Source organism: Mesoplodon bidens (genome assembly GCF_964165515.1).
Source record: "Mesoplodon bidens genome assembly, chromosome: 4".
Classification (NCBI taxonomy): Eukaryota; Metazoa; Chordata; class Mammalia; order Artiodactyla; family Ziphiidae; genus Mesoplodon; species Mesoplodon bidens.
The window spans coordinates 64,086,019-64,110,438 of record NC_138160.1 but is presented as its reverse complement, the minus strand read 5'-3'; the positions used below and the strand labels follow the sequence as shown (position 1 = coordinate 64,110,438).

The following is a 24,420-nucleotide window of genomic DNA, read 5'->3' as shown; positions in this document are numbered from 1 at the left end:
AGAGCAGAGTTGATTATTTGTGATCTTTCTCATCTATTTTGATTACTTTACTCTGTTCAAAAAACTTTTAACCCCTTTCCTTTCAGCACATTATTAAATATATTTCATAATCTTTTCTTTAGGTTGCTCTGTTACAATTTAGACTCAGAGTAATGAAGCCAAAAGGGATATTTGAGATAATCTAACAACTCACTTATTTTCCATTTGTGGAGACCAAAGTCCAAGAAGGTTATACTAATTGGCAAAGTGACAGTTATGTCAGAGCCAGGACTTGAACCTGGGTCTTTTGATTCTTGAATTAACATACTTTCTATCAGGTTCTCTGCCTATGAAGTAAATTTCAAATATCACACATAAAAATAAATCCTGGTGCAAATGAAACTGTTTGTGCAATCTAAACTGGGCTAATAATTTATATTTATCTATAGTTCATAATGGTTAATTTAAAACGTAAAATAAACATGAGGCAGCTACTGATTTTCTCATGTTCTGCTCTTTGAGTCATTGCTTAAATTTACAAAATGAAAACAATCTTTATTATTTATCAGATCAGATGATACGCCATGAGGACATGCCAGAAACAAATACCCTGAGGATTCTTTCCTCTAAATCGTAACTTCTGATTGATGTTATTTTTTAACAAACCATTTTTAGTGGCCCTGGAAAAAGTCATGTCTTCAGTATTTAAGAGTTTAAGTTAGTATTTCTGAATCTTCCTAACCCACACCCCCGATTTGAAAAGCATAAAATCTCATTCATTCTTTAACATCATTTGAAATTCCAAATAATGTAAAAGGACTTACCTAATAAATAAGAGCAAAGGCATAAAACTTTGCTTTGTTTTTGAATTTCACTTGCCCTGCCCCCAAGGAAATCCCCATCAGGCACCCCCCATCCCCCACTGTCCTTGGGTACATCTGGTCGAAATTCTGCTAGAAGATCTAAGGCAATGAAATCATTCATCCTTCTTTTTTTACAAGTAGCAAAAATTCTTTGTAATTTTGCAACTTTCTTTATGGTCTCATGAATAGAGCCTCTAAAAACATTTGACTGTTTTCATAGTGATAGCAAATACTAAATAAACATGCTCTGACTTCATATCCAGCACCCGTGTCAGACGTTGCTAATTGGTCACTGCACTCATTTCAGAGAGACTTGGACAAACCCCACGATTTTTCTTAACACAGTGCTTCAGGCAGCCACACACCCCCAACTGATATTTTGACAAATAACATAGAAGACCTTAATTTAACACATTTATCTATTGTTTTCCTAAAATGGATAAATATTTATTTGCACGATTCGTTGCACTTGTAATATTTTGTTTTCTAAAGCACAATCTGTGAGGAATAAGGAATCTCTGAAGAGAAAGAATAATTTCCAAAGAGATCTGACCTAAGCCCAGGACATTGGTTACCAGATGAAATATTCTATGCAGCTGTGCAATCTTGTGGGGTGATCCGGGCAGAGGAGGACAGTGGCAGGAGATCCTGGAGAACAGTTTTTCTGGTACTGGCCTCAGAAAACAAATCCCAGACCAGCACCAGAAAAACTGTTCTTCGGGATGTCCTTCTTCATTCTTTGCTCCTGATGCCTTTAACTCAGCCACATCTGAGTTCCATCCTCAGGTCTTGGTAACTCCAGGCAGCTCCTTGTTCACAGTTGTATGAAGAACTATACGGTCTCAATTCTCAGTTCTTTACATCATTCAGATCACATCTCTGGCCCATATCTTTTTTTTCCTTTTTCTTCTCCATCTGTTCTCTTCCGCTGGGCAAAAGTTATTGGAGAAAATCGAACTGATCACATATAAATAGTCTGTGGAAGGTGTGGAGGGGTGTGTGTTTAGTTATTTATGTCTGTTTTCAAAAAAAACTTGATTTAAAGTATAGAAGTTCCCCCAAAAGTAAACGTCAGTAATTGGGGGTGAAGTTTTGGATATGCCCCTTTCTAGACTTAAAGCTAACAAAGATTAATTTTATGAATAAAAGCAACCATCTGCAGAAGGCATTGTGCTAACATCATTTAGAATGTATGTCTGATGGAATGTTTCCCAGAGTTACTCAGTGAGTCCAGGATGTCTCATAAATTCAGGTGAGGCCCTCAGGCAGCTCTGAAACCTAATTAAAGTAACCAGGATATAGACTTGGATATACAACCAAAACGTAAATGATGTAAAGGCCACTCTTATCTACTCAATTGTACCATAACCTGCTAAAAGTTTCTTTACATGGAGTCATAACAGAAGGCTGCTGAATCTTCAGGATATCCATGGAAAGGGAAGTCTAAAAGCAGAAATTTATCAGTTTGCTGATGTGTCTCCAGCACTGTCCAGGGCAGTGGGGCTGTCTCGACCAGAGACACATTATTGCCAACTGTGTGACTTGGGCAAATTACTCATTTGTAAAATGGAGATAATAGTTCCCATCTGAACAAGTTATTCTGATCCGTAAATGATGTAAAGTACCCAGAAAAGTCCTACCACATAGAAAGCACTAAACAAATTAAGTATAATAATGATAATTTTTATGATTATTATAATTATTTCCTTGAAAGTCTGTGCCCTGGTCTGGGAAACACTAGCATCAAGTGTCACATCTGTCCCCAGATCCTTTCACTTGCTCTGTAGTCATCCAGCACCCATTCTGCTGGTAAACTGACTTCCCAAAGAGCTTGGTTCTCAACCTAGGTGCGTAAGAGTCACCGTGGGAAGTTTCCCAGGTGGTCTGGCTGGGAAGCTGTATTTTAAACAAGTACTCTAGGTACTGTACTGTCTGTACCAGATAGTCTGTAAAATATCTTTTGAGAAACACTGCTATATTAGTGTTCCTACAGGAGAGGGAATGTAGGAACCTTATTCTTGAGCAAGCAGAGCTGAGGCACAGTTTCTGACCCTGCTGACCTCTTGGTGTGCAATAGGCTAACTTGCCTTTAGTACTGCTTTAAACATAGCTTCACTCTACCTTCCGTCTAACCTGAGCCCCAGAGGCAGCTCAAGGGCAAGGGCAGGAGCTATTCACTGTGATGCAAGCTTTTTCTTTGCGTGGTGAGGAATGTTTCTCTTGATCTTGTTTACAGTTGACTCGTTAAGCCCTGAGATAACTCTGTAAAATTTACTTAAGAATTTTCCTAATATGGTAAATCAGAAATGTGATTGGGTCATGCCAAGATGAAGCCCAGTGTTCAGCCAAAAAAGAATTGCTTAATTTTACCAATACTTTGCATCAGAGAATGTCACTGTATAAACATCATTGTCACTGTATAAACCATCTAGTAGAAGTAAACCTGTCCACCAACCTGTACTGTTCATTTTAACTCCATTTCTGTCAGTCACTGCATTTTTAAAAATTGGAAGCCATTTCTAATGATCACTTTTTTATTGACTCTTCTGTTCAGTGTTTTTTCAGGTGATAATGGTAGGTTATAGAGGATTCCTCCACATTTGTTTCTCTTCCCTTTGAACTTGCTGGGTGGGTGATCTAGCAAGGGTTGAAGTGTAATCCTGGCAAGTTTTATGTAAACTTGATTGACATATAGAGGAAGAGAATGCCAACAAACACCACCACGTAGGAAAAACAGTGTCCAGCTTGCTATGGGGTTTGGAGTAATATAGTTATATGATATTTATTCATACACTTCCACTTTATTTTAATGATGAAGTATATTAATAAACAAGCAATTAGATTCAGAAATTTATAAATATATTTGAATAGGACAGGATTTATTTCCTTCAATTTATGTTTTTTTTTCCCTTTTTTTAAAAAAAACTTTTATTGAGGTGCAGTTGATTTACAGTGTTGTGTTAGTTTCAGGTATGCGGCACACTGAATCTGTTAAACATATACATGTATCCACTCTTTTTTAGATTCTTTTCCCATATAGACCATTACAGAGTATTGAGGAGAGTTTCCTGTGCTATCCAGTAGGTCCTTCTTAGTTATCTCTTTTATGTATAGTATTGTGTATGTCAATCCCTCTCTTCCAATTTATCCCTCCCCCCTCTTATTCCTGGTAACTATAAGTTTATTTTCTACATCTGTAACTCTATCTCTGTTTTGTAGATAAGTTCATTTGTACCTTTTTTTAGATTCCACATGTAAGCAATATGGTATGATATTTATCTTTCTCTGGCTTTTGCTTATGTTCTCTGGTTCGGAAGTAGAACATAATCAATTGTGAAAAAATTGGGATAAGCAGAAAGTTAGAAAACAGTAAAAGATAAGCTGTCACCCTTATCACCAGAATTCTCCCTGTTGACTTTTTGGTACAAACTCCTCCAAGACTGTGCTCTGCCCATCTGCACACGTCAGTACCTCTGTGGTGAGTGTGTGTGTGTTTGTACGTGGATATGAATATATATGAATGTGTATCAGAATCTAAATTTATATACTTCAACTCAGATGTACAGACATATTGGTAACTGAAATCCCTCTTGCCTTAGGAGGTTTTTATTTTTATTTATTTATTTATTTATTTATTTTTATTTTTATTTTTATTTTTTTGCTTTATAACAAATTTAATCAGTTATACATATACATATGTTCCCATATCCCCTCCCTTTTGCGTCTCCCTCCCGCCCTCCCTATCCCACCCCTCCAGGCGGTCACAAAGCACCGAGCTGATCTCCCTGTGCTATGCGGCTGCTTCCCACTAGCTATCTACCTTACGTTTGGTAGTGTATATATGTCCATGCCGCTCTTTCACTTTGTCACAGCTTACCCTTCCCCCTCCCCATATCCTCAAGTCCATTCTCTAGTAGGTCTGTGTCTTTATTCCTGTCTTACCCCTATGTTCTTCATGACATTTTTTTTTTCTTAAATTCCATATATATGTGTCAGCATACAGTATTTGTCTTTCTCTTTCTGACTTACTTCACTCTGTATGACAGACTCTAGGTCCATCCACCTCATTACAAATAGCTCAATTTCATTTCTTTTTATGGCTGAGTAATATTCCATTGTATATATGTGCCACATCTTCTTTACCCATTCATCCAATGATGGGCACTTAGGTTGTTTCCATCTCCGGGCTATTGTAAATAGGGCTGCTATGAACATTTTGGTACATGTCTCTTTTTGAATTATGGTTTTCTCAGGGTATATGCCCAGTAGTGGGATTGCTGGGTCATATGGTAGTTCTATTTGTAGTTTTTTAAGGAACCTCCATACCATTCTCCATAGTGGCTGTACCAATTCACATTCCCACCAGCAGTGCAAGAGTGTTCCCTTTTTTCCACAGCCTCTCCAGCATTTATTGTTTCTAGATCTTTTGATGATGGCCATTCTGACTGGTGTGAGATGATATCTCATTGTAGTTTTGATTTGCATTTCTCTAATGAGTAAAGATGTTGAGCATCCTTTCATGTGTTTGTTAGCAGTCTGTATATCTTCTGTGGAGAAATGTCTATTTAGGTCTTCTGCCCATTTTTGGATTGGGTTGTTTGTTTTTTTGTTATTGAGCTGCATGAGCTGCTTATAAATTTTGGAGATTAATCCTTTGTCAGTTGCTTCATTTGCAAATATTTTCTCCCATTCTGAGGGTTGTCTTTTGGTCTTGTTTGTGGTTTCCTTTGCTGTGCAAAAGCTTTTAAGTTTCATTAGGTCCCATGTGTTTATTTTTGTCTTTATTTCCATTTCTCTAGGAGGTGGGTCAAAAAGGATCTTGCTGTGATTTATGTCATATAGAGTGTTCTGCCTATGTTTTCCTCTAAGAGTTTGATAGTGTCTGGCCTTACATTTAGGTCTTTAATCCATTTTGAGCTTATTTTTGTGTATGGTGTTAGGGAGTGATCTAATCTTATACTTTTACATGTCCCTATCCAGTTTCCCCAGCACCACTTATTGAAGAGACTGTCCTTTCTCCACTGTACATTCCTGCCTCCTTTATCAAAGATAAGGTGACCATATGTGCGTGGGTTTATCTCTGGGCTTTCTATCCTGTTCCATTGATCTATCTTTCTGTTTTTGTGCCAGTACCATACTGTCTTGATTACTGTAGCTTTGTAGTAAATTCTGAAGTCAGGGAGCCTGATTCCTCCAGCTCCGTTTTTCGTTCTCAAGATTGCTTTGGCTATTCGGGGTCTTTTGTGTTTCCATACAAATTGTGAAATTTTTTGTTCTAGTTCTGTGAAAAATGCCAGTGGTAGTTTGATAGGGATTGCATTGAATCTGTAGATTGCTTTGGGTAGTAGAGTCATTTTCACAATGTTGATTCTTCCAATCCAAGAACATGTTACATCTCTCCATCTATTTGTATCATCTTTAATTTCTTTCATCAGTGTCTTATAATTTTCTGCATACAGGTCTTTTGTCTCCTTCGGTAGGTTTATTCCTAGATATTTTATTCTTTTTGTTGCAATGGTAAATGGGAGTGTTTCCTTGATTTCACTTTCAGATTTTTCATCATTAGTATATAGGTATGCCAGAGATTTCTGTGCATTAATTTTGTATCCTGCTACTTTACCAAATTCATTGATTAGCTCTAGTAGTTTTCTGGTAGCATCTTTAGGATTCTCTATGTATAGTATCATGTCATCTGCAAACAGTGACAGCTTTACTTCTTCTTTTCCGATTTGGATTCCTTTTATTTCCTTTTCTTCTCTGATTGCTGTGGCTAAAACTTCCAAAACTATGTTGAATAACAGTGGTGAGAATGGGCAACCTTGTCTTGTTCCTGATCTTAGTGGAAATGGTTTCAGTTTTTCACCATTGAGGACGATGCTGGCTGTGGGTTTGTCATATATGGCCTTTATTATTACATTGAGGAAAGTTCCCTCTATGCCTACTTTCTGCAGGGTTTTTATCATAAATGGGTGTTGAATTTTGTCGAAAGCTTTCTCTGCATCTATTGAGATGATCATATGGTTTTTCTCCTTCAATTTGTTAATATGGTGTATCACGTTGATTGATTTGCATATATTGAAGAATCCTTGCATTCCTGGAATAAACCCCACTTGATCATGGTGTATGATCCTTTTAATGTGCTGTTGGATTCTGTTTGCTAGTATTTTGTTGAGGATTTTTGCATCTATGTTCATCAGTGATATTGGCCTGTAGTTTTCTTTCTTTGTGACATCCTTGTCTGGTTTTGGTATCAAGGTGATGGTGGCCTCGTAGAATGAGTTTGGGAGTGTTCCTCCCTCTGCTACATTTTGGAAGAGTTTGAGAAGGATAGGTGTTAGCTCTTCTCTAAATGCTTGATAAAAATTCGCCTGTGAAGCCATCTGGTCCTGGGCTTTTGTTTGTTGGAAGATTTTTTATCACAGTTTCAATTTCAGTGCTTGTGATTGGTCTGTTCATATTTTCTATTTCTTCCTGATTCAGTATTGGCAGGTTGTGCATTTCTAAGAATTTGTCCATTTCTTCCAGGTTGTCCATTTTATTGGCATAGAGTTGCTTGTAGTAATCTCTCATGATCTTTTATATTTCTGCAGTGTCAGTTGTTACTTCTCCTTTTTCATTTCTAATTCTATTGATTTGAGTCTTCTCCTTTCTTTTCTTGATGAGTCTGGCTAATGGTTTGTCAATTTTGTTTATCTTCTCAAAGAACCAGCTTTTAGTTTGGTTGATCTTTGCTATCGTTTCCTTCATTTCTTTTTCATTTATTTCTGATCTGATCTTTATGATTTCTTTGCTTCTGCTAACTTTGGGGTTTTTTTGTTCTTCTTTCTCTAATTGCTTTAGGTGCAGGGTCAGGTTGTTTACTCGAGATGTTTCCTGTTTCTTAAGGTGGAATTGTATTGCTATAAACTTCCCCCTTAGAACTGCTTTTGCTGTGTCCCATAGGTTTTGGTTCGTTGTGTCTCCATTGTCATTTGTTTCTAGGTATTTTTAAATTTCCTCTTTGATTTCTTCAGTGATCACTTCGTTATTAAGTAGTATATTGTTTAGCCTCCATGTGTTTGTATTTTTTACAGATCTTTTCCTGTAATTGATGTCTAGTCTCATAGCATTGTGGTCAGAAAAGATACCTGATACAATTTCAATTTTCTTAAATTTACCAAGGCTTGATTTGTGACCCAAGATATGATCTATCCTGGAGAATGTTCCATGAGCACTTGAGAAAAATGTGTATTCTGTTGTTTTTGGATGGAATGCCCTATAAATATCAATTAAGTCCATCTTGCTTAATGTATCATTTAAAGCTTGTGTTTCCTTATTTATTTTCATTTTGGATGATCTGTCCATTGGTGAAAGTGGGGTGTTAAAGTCCCCTACTATGATTGTGTTACTGTCGATTTCTCCTTTTATGGCTGTTAGTATTTGCCTTATGTATTGAGGTGCTCCTATGTTGGGTGCATAAATATTTACAATTGTTATATCTTCTTCTTGGATCGATCCCTTGATCATTATGTAGTGTCCTTCTTTGTCTCTTCTAGTAGTCTTTATTTTAAAGTCTATTTTGTCTGATATGAGAATTGCTACTCCAGCTTTCTTTTGGTTTCCATTTGCATGGAATATCTTTTTCCATCCCCTTACTTTCAGTCTGTATGTGTCTCTAGGTCTGAAGTGGGTCTCTTGTAGACAGCATATATATGGGTCTTGTTTTTGTATCCATTCAGCCAATCTGTGTCTTTTGGTGGGAGCATTTAGTCCATTTACATTTAAGGTAATTATCGATATGTATGTTCCTATTCCCATTTTCTTAATTGTTTTGGGTTCGTTATTGTAGGTCTTTTCCTTCTGTTGTGTTTCTTGCCTGGAGAAGTTCCTTTAGCATTTGTTGTAAAGCTGGTTTGGTGGTGCTGAACTCTCTCAGCTTTTGCTTGTCTGTAAAGGTTTTAATTTCTCCATCAAATCTGAATGAGATCCTTGCTGGGTAAAGTAATCTTGGTTGCAGGTTTTTCTCCTTCATCACTTTAATTATGTCCTGCCACTCCCTTCTGGCTTGTAGAGTTTCTGCTGAGAGATCAGCTGTTATCCTGATGGGGATTCCCTTGTGTGTTATTTATTGTTTTTGCCTTGCTGCTTTTAATATGATTTCTTTGTGTTTAATTTTTGACAGTTTGATTAATATGTGTCTTGGCGTATTTCTCCTTGGATTTATTCTGTATGGGACTCTCTGTGCCTCCTGGACTTGATTAACTATTTCCTTTCCCATATTAGGGAAGTTTTCAACTATAATCTCTTGAAATATTTTCTCAGTCCCTTTCTTTTTCTCTTCTTCTGGAACCCCTATAATTCGAATGTTGGTGCGTTTAATGTTGTCCCAGAGGTCTCTGAGACTGTCCTCTGTTCTTTTCATTCTTTTTTCTTTGTTTTGCTCTGCAGCAGTTATTTCCACTATTTTATCTTCCACCTCACTTATCCGTTCTTCTGCCTCAGTTATTCTGCTATTGATCCCATCTAGAGTATTTTTTATTTCATTTATTGTGTTTTTAATCGATGCTTGATTCATCTTTAGTTCTTCTAGGTCCTTGTTAACTGTTTCTTGCATTTTGTCTATTCTAGTTCCAAGATTTTGGATCTTGGAAATAGAATCTTGGATCATCTTTACCATCATTATTCTGAATTCTTTTTCAGGTAGACTGCCTATTACCTCTTCATTTGTTAGGTCTTGTGGGTTTTTATCTTGCTCCTTCTCCTGCTGTGTGTTTTTCTGTCTTCTCATTTTGCTTATGTTACTGTGTTTGGGGTCTCCTTTTTGCAGGCTGCAGGTTCGTAGTTCCCGTTGTTTTTGGTGTCTGTCCGCAGTGGCTAAGGTTGGTTTAGTGGGTTGTGTAGGCTTCCTGGTGGAGGGGACTAGTGCCTGTGTTCTGGTGGATGAGGCTGGATCTTGTCTTTCTGGTGGGCAGGTCCACGTCTGCTGGTGTGTTTTGGGGTGTCTGCGGACTTTTTATGATTTTAGGCCACCTCTCTGCTAATGGGTGGCGTTGTGTTCCTGTCTTGCTAGTTGTTTGGCATAGGGTGTCCAGCACTGTAGCTTGCTGGTCGTTGAGTGAAGCTGGGTGCTGGTGTTGAGATGGAGATCTCTGGAAGATTTTCGCCGTTTGATATTATGTGGAGCTGGGAGGTCTCTTGTGGACCAGTGTCCTGAAGTTGGCTCTCCCACCTCAGAGGCACAGCACTGACTCCTGGCTCCTCAATTTGGGATGATTTGTTGTCTATTCATGTATTCCACAGATGCAGGGTACATCAAGTTGATTGTGGAGCTTTAATCCGCTGCTTCTGAGGCTGCTTGGAGAGGTTTCCCTTTCTCTTCTTTGTTCTCATAGCTCCTGGGTCTCAGCTTTGGATTTGGCCCCGACTCTGCGCGTAGGTCGCCGGAGGGCGTCTGTTCTTCGCTCAGACAGGACAGGGTTAAAGGAGCAGCCTCTTCGGGGACTCTGGCTCACTCAGGCCGGGCGGGAGGGAGGGGCACGGAGTGCGGGGCGAGCCTGCAGCGGCAGAGCTCGGCGTGACATTGCACCAGCCCGAGGCACGCCGTGCGTTCTCCCAGGGAAGCCGCCCCTGGATCCCGGGACCCCGGCAGTGGCGGGCCGCACAGGCTCCCGGAAGGGCGGTGCGGACAGTGACCTGCGCTCGCACACAGGCTTCTTGGCGGCGGCAGCAGCAGCCCCAGCGTCCCACGCCCGTCACTGGGCTCCGCGCTTTCAGCCGCACCTCGCGCCTGTCTGTGGAGCCCCTTTAAGCAGCGCTCCCAATCCCCTCTCCCCGCGCACCAGGAAGCCAAGAGGGAAGAAAAAGTCTCCTGCCTCTTCGGCAGCCCCAGAGTTTTCCCGGACTCCCTCCCGGCCAACCGTGGCACACCAGCCCCCTTCAGGCTGAGATCTCGCCGCCAGCCCCAGTCCTCTCCCTGCGCTCTGACCGAAGCCCGAGCCTCAGCTTCCAGCGCCGCCCGCCCGGCGGGCAGACAAGCCTCTCGGGCTGGTGAGTGCCGCTCGGCACCGATTCTCTGTGCGGGAATCTCTCCGCTTTACCCAAGTATGTGGGGAGTTTCTTGCCTTTTGGGAGGTCTGGGGTCTTCTGTCAGCGTTCAGTAGGTGTTCTGTAGGAGTTGTTCCACGTGTAGCTGTATTTCTGGTGTATCCGTGGGGAGGAAGGTGATCTCCGCGTCTTACTCTTCTGCCATCTTACCCGGAAGTCTCCAATTTATGTTTTTTTGTTTTTTGTTTTTTTTTTTTTTTTGCGGTACGCGGGCCTCTCACTGTTGTGGCCTCTCCCGTTGCGGAGCACAGGCTCCGGATGCGCAGGCTCAGCGGCCATGGCTCACGGGCCCAGCCGCTCCGCAGCATGTGGGATCTTCCCAGACCGGGGCACGAACCCGCGTCCCCTGCATCGGCAGGCGGACTCTCAACCACTGCGCCACCAGGGAAGCCCTATGTTTTTAATTGAAGCAAGTATATTAAGCACTGCAGTAGTTTGAATTGCTAGGCTAAATATTTTGGCTTTTTATATTTTGAAACTGCTCCAGTGCATATAACTAGAATATGTGGCTTTACTATATTATCCTACAAAGTCCTGACATTGGTAATTCACATCTTCCTAGGCAAGAATAAATTAAGTCATTAAATTATTCAAAGACCAGCAAACAGCTCTAATGCCCACAGGTAAGATTTTTGGTTTGCAAATGGACACCCATTTCTGGGGCTGTTATCCAAGTGTGACCAACTTAGCCGTTAGGCCAAAAGAAAACAACAGAACGCAAGAGTGATGTTTAGATGCCATATAAGAGTACAGTAGTCAGGGTTCCTAGACTCATAATTGATGATTTGTGACTAGCTCTGAGCTTCATAATAACAGAGACTTAAGAACTCCTTATTAGATTGCCAAAAAAAGGAGAAACAGAAATGGTTAAAAATTTAGAGAATGCAGTCTCTAAAGAAATAACTTAAGGAAGATTCCCTAATCAGTTGAATGATTTATTCAAAATTCTTATGAAACAAACAAACAAGCAAATAGAACCCCCCTTCTCCCCAATAATTCATTGATGGGTCAGGTGACCCTGCATCCCTGTCAACTAATCATTTTTATCATTTTAGATTCTCAAATACCTTTATACAAGTGAAGGAATCTTGGATTTTAAAAATAGTCTTTCTGTAGCAAGAAAACCAATAAGATGTGACCATTTCAGGGTCTCCCAGTGTGACCTTGGGCATGTCTCTTTATCGTTCTGGACTTTAGCTCCACATCTGTAGCCTTAAGAGTCACCTAGAGGGAGAATCAAGGGTCTTTCAGTCACAAATTATCTGGTTCCATCTTTTGCAAAGGAAAAAAAATAATATTCATCTCCCCCAAGAAGACAGTCCCCTTGCACACTGAAGGGAGAAACATAGGTTGTGGGAACTCTCACTTATCTATGAGCCCTCTCCTCTTTGTTGTGGCACCTCCTCCCCCCTGCTCTGGACACCAGGTGCCTTCATGCCTTTGCAAGAAAGGATCTTCCAAACATATTCAAACTAAACTTTTAAAAGAACAGAAAACTTAAAAGGCTATCTCTCCCAAAGTGTATACATTTTCAAATTTTAAGTTAACAGAACAATTCTGTGTTTGTGGAATTTTAGGCTTCAACAATTTGGGGAGAGGAGGGTCTGGGGGATAGAGGACTAACTAGTAGGGCTTTATTATGCATGATTATTATGTTGATCACATCGACCCAGGGCCTCTTCCATTGCCTGACCGTCCCTGCTCTACAAGTAAGGTCAGTCCATTACTGTCTTTCTTATCAACATTTGTACATTCTATATATTTGGGTTATTTATTTTTTTCCTTCAAATAATTTTCTTTTTTGTACACCTTTGCTTATGGGCAAAATTGTTTTTCAGGAATGGAGTTCCCTTAGATTCTTCAAAACTCTGGGGTAGTGTGAAATGTTGTCTTCTCTTCTCCTGTTCAATTTTGCAATGGCAAAAAATGTAAAGTTTTTATGGACATTCTTTTTTTTTTAATTTAGTTTAGTGAAGTATAGTTGATTTACAATGTTGTGCTAATTTCTGCTGTACATCAAAGTGATTCAGATACATATTATACATTCTTTTCCATATTCTTTTCCATGATGGTTTATCACAGGATATTGAATATAGTTCCCTGTGCTGTACAGTAGGACCTTGTTGTTTATCCATTCTCTATATAATAGTTTGCATCTGCTAATCCCAAACTCCCAGTCCATCCCTCCCCCACCTCACCCTTGGCCACCACAAGTCTGTTTTCTATGCCTGTGAGTCTGTTTCTGCTCTGTAGATAAGTTCATTTGCATTGTTAGGACATTCTTTAGACTTTGCCATGAGCACTGAAGTATTCTAAATATTTTATTTTTATTGAAATTGCTGTATCAATGTCACCTGTGGTATGTTTTTACATGTGGTGACGTTTTTAAATGATTTTTTTATTTCAGGGTTTTGGGCTCGTGAAGTAGGTAAGATGATTGGACTAGAACATCCTCTCATTCCAGTTCAGCATCAGTATGTTGTCACATCGACCATCCCTGAAGTGAAAGCTTTAAAGCGAGAACTCCCGGTGCTCCGTGACCTGGAAGGATCTTATTACCTCCGACAGGAAAGGGATGGGCTTTTGTTTGGTCCATATGAAAGTCAAGAGAAAATGAAAGTTCAGGACTCATGGGTCACCAGTGGAGTTCCTCCAGGTGGGTTCAGCAAATAGAAGTGTGTGCAGACACATTTATTTTATCTTCCTTGTAACTCTGGGCTGGCTGTAGAATAAGATGACACCATAATACTAGACTATCAGATACCTGGGACATTGGAAGTGAGGGATTCGAGGTAAATTCTGTTCTCGTATCCCTTTGAACAATCACAACAGGGGATAAGGAAAGAGAATTGGTGGTGGGAAAGCTGAAAAAGATGCTCCCCGCTGCTTTGGAAGGCCCCAGGTAATTGTTACCTGCCCACACCAACCTCCTGCATCCCCCTTTTCTCCTTTTTCCCCTGCTTACTTGGTCTAGTTTCTAGATTTGGATATAGCTGCTCTTGTTCTTTGACAGTTGGAAACACAACAGGTAGCAGAGATAGGACATCCAGCCTGTTAAGAATGAAAGCCTCAAAGTCTATAGCAGAGCAGGATAAGTTGGTACTGCGAACTGAAGCCCTCCTGTGCTGCATAAATGGATGTGGAAAAGTCTTAGGCCTCAGTGCTAACTCAGGAGGTACCAGTTTCTCTTTCAAGATCTGTAAGGGAGAGAAGGACCTGTTTTTGTTTTTCATGAAACATTTCTGCAGAGCCAGATGAAGGGTTGGTTCACCTAAGGAGGTATCTCAGGTTTTAATCTATAAAAGGAGCTAAGGGCTTCCCTGGTGGCGCAGTGGTTGAGAGTCTGCCTGCCGATGCAGGGGACACGGGTTCGTGCCTCGGTCTGGGAGGATCCCCCATGCCGCGGAGCCGCTGGGCCCGTGAGCCATGGCCGCGGAGCCTGCGCGTCCAGAGCCTGTGCTCCGCAGTGGGAGAGGCCACAGCAGTGAGAGGCCCGCGTACCGCAAAAAAAAAAAAAAAAAAAAAAAAGGAGCTAAAGTGTCATTGGCAAACAAATATTATAGGGAATATAAAGAAATGGAGGTAATTGTGCTTTTTAGAATTATACTTTGATAAGCTACTTGGGCTAGGGAATGAATCCCTCCCTCCTACTCTTCAAAGAACATCTGTGCCCACATTACTACAAATGATAAACCACCTTCCACAGAAGTTGGGCCAGTCAACTGAGGGCTTTGGTTTTGCTGGGTTGTCTCCGCACATTCGGGCCTGAGGGGAATGGCTCCCCATCCCAGAGAGAGGGCTAATCTGCCACCTGGGAGTCTCCTTCTCTGTTCTTCCCCCATGCTGGCAATCTCTCCTCCACATAAATATTTGAACAAATATTTAATAATATTTATTGAACAAATATTTAAATAATTCTAGTTGGAGGAAGAGCCAGATTGTTGGCTGGCCCTGGGCATCCACATGCCCTGGTGTAACCCTAGTGATCTGCAGGCCTCCCTGACCTGACATGCAGTCCACAGGAGGGACAAGAAGGAGCTGGCTGGCTGCTGTGTGGGAGCATCCCTGGGATTGGTGGCGATATTCTTTTAGCAGCTCATCCATAGCCCTGCCTTCAATCCCAGTGCCTTTTATGACTGAGAAGATGACTGTGCTCCAAGACCCTGACTCTTTTCACAGAATTCCAGCTCTCAGATGTTTATAGAAGAGGGCTAGAGGAATGAAGCCTCCATGCCATCCTTCCCCGCTAAGAGTTAAAAGGTGTCTAGAATTCATCATCCTAGATGCTAAAGTGGTTTTTCATTTATCCCCACTGTCCTGACATGACTTTGCAAACTCCCATTTGCCCTCACCTGAGAGGATGAAGTAGACTTCTATGGTTAATTGAAGGATAAAAGACCTCTCTTGACAAACCAAATTATTATTGTTTGTTTTTTTAAATTGTGATCGGCCTAAATGCTGGAAAGTGCTAATATGCATAAATTAAAATTTTCTATTAAAAAGGTTAACTTTCATGGTTTATTGTTTCAGGAAATAACATTATTCTTCTCAGTAATATAGTATACTAATATAACAGTACTCATCTGTTGATAGTAAATATCAAGTTTAGACTTTAAAAAGAAAGTACAATACCTTCCTAACGGGCCATCTTTAAATGTAAGCTGATTCAGAGATTTAAATCACTTTGGAGCACACGTCAGGGCAGCTGTGGCATCCTGACCACAATGACATTTCTCTTCAGGTTTTGGAAGGGAGCTCTTTGAGTCTGACCTAGACCGAATCATGGAACACGTCGAGGCTGCCATGGAAATGGTTCCAGTCTTGAAGAAGGCTGACATCATCAATATCGTCAATGGTCCTATCACCTATTCTCCTGACATTCTGCCTATGGTAGGGCCCCATCAGGGGGTCAGAAACTACTGGGTGGCTATAGGCTTTGGGTGAGTATCTCTATGTAATTCAACATTTATTATAGAGTTATGTAGTTTAGAGAAGTCTTATCCCATTATCTCAGGCCAAGAATGGAAAATGGGAGAGAGGCAGAGAGTCTTCTCCCTTTTATGACCAATGAAATGTGAGGAATAAAAAATTTTAGTCTGGGCTTCCCTGGTGGTGCAGAGGTTGAGAGTCTGCCTGCCGATGCAGGGGACACGGGTTCGTGCCCCGGTCTGGGAAGATCCCACATGCCGCGGAGCGGCTGGACCCGTGAGCCATGGCCGCTGAGCCTGCGCGTCCAGAGCCTGTGCTCCGCAATGGGAGAGGCCACAACAGTGAGAGGCCTGTGTACCGCAAAAAAAAAAAAAGCATACACAAACACTCAAAAAGCATAGCAGCTGGGCCATGTAGAAGAAGTAGGTTCTACTGATTAATGCTAGACCTAGAAAAAGAGCCTCACTCTTCTTTCCTCTTCAAGTTCCCTTTCACTTCCACTTCACACGTTACTTCCTTATGAAAATCTTATCCATTGGGCAGAGACATACTCTGTTGTTGGTTATACAAGGACCCATAGCCACCATGTACTGCTTGCCTACTATGTGCTTTTAAATGCCATGTCAATTACTTCTCCACCAGCACCATAAAGTGTGCACATGTGGAGACTAAAGCTCAGGGTGTTTACACAGCTTGCCCAAGGTCACACAGCTGGTAGTGGCAGAACCAAAATCCTACCCAGATCTCTCTTACTCTATGCTTTTACACTTTCAACCACTACACCAGGGGCTCTCAATAGATGTTTCATAGCATTCAGTTGTATGGGATTTTACATGTAACTTAATAATGATTATAGAGCTGAAGTTTGTAGAAATCTAGTTTTTAAAAATAGATTTGATTCAGTATTATCCTCAAATAACAGCACTCTGCCCCATTTATTGGAAAGAACATGATGGTGTAGCAGTGAGACCACAAGAAACCGAAGCACAACCCTACCTATGCCCAAGGAGTCTGCCAAGGATGTAAATTCTGTTATGTGTGTCTTGGGTGAAAAAAGATTGAGAACCATTGAAGAAGTAAAGTCCAATAACAGGGAGTGTATACTGGGGGCAGAAGACTGAGTTTGTATCCTGAATCTGCTGTGTGACCTTATTTAACCCCTGAGTGCAGGCTGATTTTCTCATTGGTAAAATAGAGTTGCTAAAGAATAAATCACCTGGTACATGTTAGAAGGCAACAATGCTTGGTAAATGATGAGTACTCAGTGAATATCAGAAGAACTTTAAATAGTTTCAAGTCTTATAAACAGTATCTCTAGCTCTCAAAAATGGCAAGTGTTGTATATCATACATTGGGACTGTTTAAGTGAATAAACATTTTAAGCATATATTTCACAATTATTTTAAGCATGTATTTAATTTTTTTTTTTTTTTGCTTTCTTGAAACTTAATGAGATTGTTTGTGGGTGATTTGGATGAGCCACGTCTCTTTTTAAAACTATCCAGGGAAGTATAAATTGCTGTCTTTTTATTCTGCTTGAGAAATATCCTTATAACAAATATAAGCATTCATTTTTATAAAGTAGAAAAACTGGTATCTTGTAGAAAAAGTTAATTAACATTTCCAGTCTTTGCTAAGGTCCTCCCATGCTTTTAGAAGCTGCGATGCTGGCTAAGTAGCTTCATCTGAGGTACTGGAATTTCTTGCATTTTGGGGTCTGCTCATGTAGCTCCTTTTCCTGGTCCTCTACCGGTGACTCCCTGCTCATCCAATTCCTCAGAAGCTTCTCTTGACTTAAACCACAGACGAACGCACAGTAAAGTCCTTCATCAAAACTTTCCTTTATCCACAAGAATGAATGGGTAGGACTGCCCATGGGCGACGTTAAACTGTGATCCCTTCATCTGGTATGAAATTATTTGCCACAGTCCTGTTCTTGGTTTTAAAGCATCCTCATGTGGAAATAGAAAACAAGCCAACCCTCCCCACCAAGTGACCCAAATTGCAAAATACAGGAGCCATTGTTTCTTCCTCCTCTTTCCCACAAGTCCTTGCGTGAATGCCTCTTTGTCTGAATGCTTCTACAATAATGGCCCAAGATCCCTGTGCAGAGGTCATTGCTATGGGAACCTGAACTAAACTGAGTCTGAGAAGAGATGGGTGTGCCACTCTACAGTGCACATATTTCTCCTGCAAAGTTCCTATTAGTGAGGATAATCATAGCTCAAGAGGGCTGATAAGGTACCAACCACATCTGCCTGTGTACTTCCTCTCCTCCATTTTCCTAAAGCATCCTTACTAGCTAAGAGTCTTAGACTGTTTTGCAGATAGACAGCTCTTGAAACTGTGGAAAGAAACTAGCTATCAAGTCAGGCACATTTAATTTCAATGCCTAAACATTTTTTTTTGAGGAAAAAAAATGATAGCATAAAGATTATGTTGATTGTGTGTTCTGAATAGCAATAGCACAGAACACCGTAGCTTTGAGGACTTGTTAAATATATGGACATGTTTCATTGTTGGAAAACAATATGTGTTAGTAACGGTATTTATTTCTGTATTTGAAAGGTATGGCATAATCCATGCTGGTGGGGTAGGGAAATATCTCAGTGACTGGATCCTGCATGGAGAACCTCCTTTTGATCTGATAGAATTGGATCCCAATCGCTATGGCAAGTGGACAACAACTCAGTACACCGAGGTCAAAGCAAGAGAGTCATATGGATTCAACAATATGGGTAAAGTGCAAATTTACTGTTGTCTATGAAGTGTGTTCAGAAATGACTTACATCACTTCTGCCTTTAGAAGCTTTTTATTCTGTGTATCGTGGGGGAATGGTTAGGGAGTCTAAAAAGCATGTGCTTCTAAGACACAAAAAGGAGTCTATATGAATATATATCTTTAATGTGAGGAATGCATACGTGATTTTAACTTTTAAATGTATTTTTACTTTACCCTTTGATGATCAATATAAATGACAGCTTTGGGTTTTTTTAAAACATAAATTTAATGCATATATATGTATATATATTATACATACATATATATTATACATATAATATATACATATATTATATATATTATATTTATATATATATATATATGCTTCTAGACTTTAAGTGCTGTGTTTTCCATTTTCTGAATCCCTTCAAAATATTTTATAGTTTTGGTTCTATGCTATTCAGAGCACCGATTTTCCTTTTTCAGTTGGTTACCCTAAAGAAGAACGGTTTGCCGGGAGGCCAACTCAGCGAGTCAGTGGGCTTTATAAAACCCTGGAGTCCAAGTGTTCCATGGGGTTCCATGCAGGCTGGGAGCAGCCACACTGGTTCTATCAACCAGGCCAGGACACTGGGTACAGGTAAGTGAGTGACTTAACCTGCCTGTCACTCTCACCGCAGAATGAAATTTGGGGGTGGAATGGAGGGACCCCAGAGAAGTGCCATGTCCCCCTCCCACCCCGTCACTCCACCCCATTCCAAAGAGCATTGAGCCTTTTCCCACAAAAATCACTTTTTGTGCAGTGCAGGCCTTAGTTTATCCCACGTGACATTGGCCCACATCTAGGACCCATGTGGCCTCGCAAGACCTACAACCAGCCCAGATGAAGCCTCTGCTTGGCATTTTCCAGTTGCTCAGAGAACCTTCCCCACCCTCTCCAAATCCCCACATGGCTTCAGTTGGCTCCTAAAGGTTTGTCCTGGTTTAGGATGCCTGGCCAAGTCACATGGTATGGAAACAGTATGGAAATATGGATTTTCTATTTGTCAAGGAATAGCTCAAAGTAACTGCTTTCTAGTGTGTGTGCATTGAATCATGCAAATTATATGCAGTGCTAATAAATTAGGGGAAAAGGTAATTTACTATTTTAGTTTGAGCTAAAACGTAAAGCACATCACTAAAACAATTCTCTGAATTCCTCTAAAGCTGTTGCCATTATACTTGGATTGCATGCTATTGTTGTACTTGGGATTAATAGTGATTATATATTTTTTCTCATGAGAATCCATAAACCAAGAGAAAACAAAGTTTCCTTTTCACGTTAAGTTCTCCTTTTTCTTTCTCAGCTGTGTTTGGTCTTCATTGCTTCGCATGGGCTTTCTCTGGTTGCGGCGAGTGGGGGCTACTCTTTGTTGCGGTGTGCGGGCTTCTCATTGCGGTGGCTTCTCTTGTTGCGGAGCACGGGCTCTACACACATGGGCTTCAGTAGTTGTGGCACGCGAGCTGTAGAGTGCAGGCTCGGTAGCTGTGGTGCACGGGCTTAGTTCCTCCGCGGCATGTGGGATCTTCCCAGACCAGGGATTGGAACCCATGTCCCCTGCATTGGCAGATGGGTTCTTAACCACTGCACCACCAGGAAGTCCAATTATCTCTCTCTCTCTTTTTTTTTTGACCTGTCATTTTGCTTATTTAAACAGGTTTTAATGTCTACTTTAAGATCAGATCTAAAAGGTCCAAAGTATAGTAGAGGGCCAGTTGTTGATTAATGAATTTGGACTCTGTAGTCAGCCAGTGGAGATTACCTGGGGGCAAAATACCGGTTTGGTGTTTCTTAAATAACTCAGATAAATGCCAGATCTATTCTTCACCTTATGCTATTTGGACCTGGTCTATTTCTTCTACTATTTTAATAATTAAACCACTGAAGACTCATTTTGCAGACTTAGCATCCTGCTCTGAAGTTAAAATACCACATTAACAGTCCACTCTGTAAACTAGAAACGACCCTGCATAATGAGTTAGGAGACCTTTGTTCCAGGCCCAGCTCTGTCATTAACTAATGCAAAGACCTTGGAAGTCACTTAGTGCCTTTTCTCTAAAAAATGAAGATGTTGGACCAGATCCTTGCTTACTCCAGGTGGATCAGCATGAAGCCTGTTAGAGTGCAGAATCTAGGGCGCCTCCGCAGACCTGCTGCATCAGAATCGGTATCTTAACAAGTACAAGTGATGTATTTGCATAAATGTTTGAGAAACAACAGACAAGATAGCTCTACCCCTCATATATTCTGGTTTAATTATGCCCCCCAAATTAGTATTTTTAAAATGCTCCCCCTGGTGATTCTAATATGTAACCAAGGTTGAAAACTACAGGATTGGTTAACTTCTAAGCTCTTTTCCAGATCTGAGAACCCACATGGCCTATCTTATTTTCTACTTAATCAATACTTCATTCACTATGAAATGGGTCAAGGGATAGATGAGTAACTTAAAAAATCAGATTCCAATATATATGTATGATTTGTAGCACAGGTGGCACTTTTCCCCCAAATGAAATTTTCTAGGCAAATAGGGTGTATTAAAATATCTTTATTCTGTAATTTTTTGAAAATGAATAACTTGTTTTATGACAAACATTGTGTTTCAGGCCAAGTTTTCACCGCACAAACTGGTTTGATGCTGTGGGCTCTGAGTATAAACAGGTTATGCAAAGAGTAGGGGTGATTGACCTGTCACCATTTGGCAAGTTTAACATCAAAGGCCAAGACTCCATTAGATTGTTGGACCATCTCTTTGCAAATGTCATTCCCAAGGTAAATAACCTTATAGGGGTACAAGGTTCAGGATTCTGGCCTACTTAATTCTCTACCTCTCGTTTTCAAAAAAACCAATATGTTATTTCAATTCACCTAATGATTTCTGTATGAACACCAGAACCCTTCAACTAACCAAGGGTATTCTAGCTAATTTTCAATTTTCAATTTTTGTTAAATGAATTGTCATCTAAGGACCTTATGACTTTGTTTAGTTGTGTAAATGGGAGCCCCCCAAATTGGCTGAAGTGTAATTTTTATGACAAGTAATTATAATGGTCATTTAAACTGAAAACTTCAAAATTAATGGGTTTAGGTTTACAGATAGTTCACACAATTGATATAAATGATAGCATTCAGATGTTTTTCATTGTTGACACCCACATTTTTATTTCCATGTGGTGTTAAAAGGACACATAAGATTTTTATTTCATCCTGAGGTAATTTAAAATTCTTTTGTGTAGGTGGGTTTTACAAATATAAGTCACATGTTAACACCAAAAGGTCAAGTATATGCTGAGTTGACAGTTTCTCACCAGTCTCCTGGGGAGTTTCTATTAATAACTGGTTCTGGATCAGAACTTCATGATCTTAGGTAAGTGTACACCTAGTAAGAAAATTTTACGTGGATTATATATTGACCCAATCTTGCACCAAGGTATTTTTGTTTGTCTGTTTGTTCACCAGTAATTGAAAGTACAACTTTAATTCTTAAAATCTTATTGTTTTAAATAAACTTCATGTCTCTTAGAGGAAGTTATTTGAAGGGCCCCTATGACCATCCCCCTCCCAAAGGTAATCCATCCATGGGGTTTACTGGTTTTAATAATATTAACTCCCATTTGTTAGGCATCACCAATATGTCAAAACCATTATTACACATTATCTCAATAAATTCTTTTAATAGATATATCTGCCAGGTATATATTATTCCCAATTTCAGGTGAGGAAAATGAAGTTTGGGTTAAAGTAACCTGGCTGGGTTAAAGCCAGCCTTGTTGATTCTGATGCCCACGTTTGGTCCACTTTAGTGAACTGCCTCCCTGGTTTTTCTTCTTCCTTTTTCATGCTTTGTGCCACAAAGCTGCATCTAAATCATTGACCTCCCAAGTCAATCCTTCACACGAAGGTTTAGTCTACTATTTAGTCTACTCTAAAATCTCTAATCTTCAGTATTTCAAAAATATTTGGAATATTGTTGTTTAATAAACATCTTACTCTGACAGATTCTCACTCTAGTTGTAAAATGATGCAAATTATATCCTCCAATCCAAGGTGCATTGGGAGCCATCTTAGTAGCTTAGCTTTGTGTCAATCCAGATGATCATTTTCTGATAGACTTGTGTAGCTCCAGGGACTGCTCAATAAATTATAAACAAGCCCTATAACTGTGTTCCAGTAACTCATCAAGACTCAGAAATTGAAACTAGTCTTTAGAGTTTTAATCTTTTCCTTGTCATTGTCAAAGCAAGTATGTGTCTGGTGGCAGGCGCATTATTAACCTTTAGCAGCACAAGCATGTCTCCTGTGTACAGGTATTAGAGAAAATTTTCCCAAGATTGAATCATCAGTTTAAATGCAATAGGGCTGTCACTATTTGAAAGAATCGTGTGGCAGAGCTTGTTTAAACGGAAGGGTCCTTCTGTACTGTGAAAAATTGCCCACACATTTAAGTGGGTAGTTTAAAGAGGATCATTTAACACCTCTGGGACTCAGTTTCCTCAACTTTAAAAATTAGATGATTATATGAAATGATATTCTAGGGACTTTCTGGCAATTCTAGACACAGAGCATTTCTTCCGAGAAATAATGTTACCAACATGCATTATTCAAGCAAGATTTAACACGATGTTTATGAATCTCAAATGCAGATGGATTGAAGAAGAGGCTGTCAAAGGTGGATATGATGTTGAAATTAAAAACATAACAGATGAGCTTGGAGTCCTTGGCGTCGCAGGGCCACATGCAAGAAAGGTCCTTCAGAAACTGACCTCTGAAGATCTTAGTGATGATGTTTTCAAGTTTCTTCAGACCAAGTCTTTAAAGGTTTCCAACATTCCTGTCACTGCTATCAGGATATCTTATACTGGTAAGAATTGGAAAACAACCTAGAATAAGGCTCTAAAATTTGAAATCAGTTACCAGAAATGTGTGCATGATGCACATATACACAGCACACACACACACACACACACACACACATTCACTTTGGTCATTTTAACTTTGGAGAAAGATTTCTCCTGCCTGACTCTTCTGACGATTCTGTTTATTCACTCCCAGTCTGAGAGTCCTTCCACAGATTTCCAATTGTTCCAGGCTCATAGCTAGCTGCCTACCATTTGGAAAGGTAGGTAAGAAAGTGGGAAGAAGATGGCTGTTGGAATAGTTGGACGGGTTGACAGAATATTCAGGCCAGCTGATTCTGTTTGGGAACATTCAAAGTGGTCTCCCATTGATAGAGTCTCCCATAGAGAACATTGTGAACGTATCAGGCACTGCTCTTAAAGCATTACCACCGATCTTCTTTCTTTCTGACTCTAAGTGCATTAGGGAAGACTTGCTATGCAGCTAACATTGCACAGAGTAGATATTTGGAAACAGGGATGAATGAATGCTCCCCATTGGTGCTCTGGGCTCACTTCTAACTCCCTCTAGATTCCCTGTCCTTTCACAGAAGGCGTACTGGGTGCCTAGGCATTCACTCAATTACATGTTGCTCACATTCTGATGTTTGTCCTGGAGAAGCACCTCACCATCAGCCCTTGAAATGAGGAATGAAGCGAACACACAGTATAAAAGCCATAGCTCTTCCCTGGGCTTCCGCTGTCCCTTTTCACCATCCTTCCTCTGCCCAACCTTGGCAAAATGGTGACCAGAATAAAACATAAGCAGAATAAAAAATAAGCAGACTCTTTGGGTTGGGTGTCATTTTCTTTGTTTTTTGCCCACAGCTCTAATGGTGAATGAAATGACCAAATGGGGAAGAAGGGGGGAGTGGGGAGCATTAGAGACTATGACTATCCCACAGCGAA

At 40.3% G+C, this 24,420-nt stretch overlaps 1 protein-coding gene across 2 annotated transcripts in view; it reads left to right on the top strand.

Moving 5' to 3' along the window:
• Positions 1-24,420, top strand: part of DMGDH (dimethylglycine dehydrogenase) — a 64,260-nt gene that overhangs the window by 14,492 nt on the left and 25,348 nt on the right. For both annotated transcript variants that reach the window (XM_081230416.1, XM_081230415.1), the window contains exons 6-12: positions 13,333-13,581; positions 15,667-15,865; positions 18,423-18,592; positions 19,063-19,216; positions 21,223-21,388; positions 21,853-21,983; positions 23,260-23,477. In XM_081230416.1, the coding sequence (XP_081086542.1) occupies positions 13,333-13,581; positions 15,667-15,865; positions 18,423-18,592; positions 19,063-19,216; positions 21,223-21,388; positions 21,853-21,983; positions 23,260-23,477 (1,287 nt within the window). The remainder of the gene's footprint in view (positions 1-13,332; positions 13,582-15,666; positions 15,866-18,422; positions 18,593-19,062; positions 19,217-21,222; positions 21,389-21,852; positions 21,984-23,259; positions 23,478-24,420) is intronic.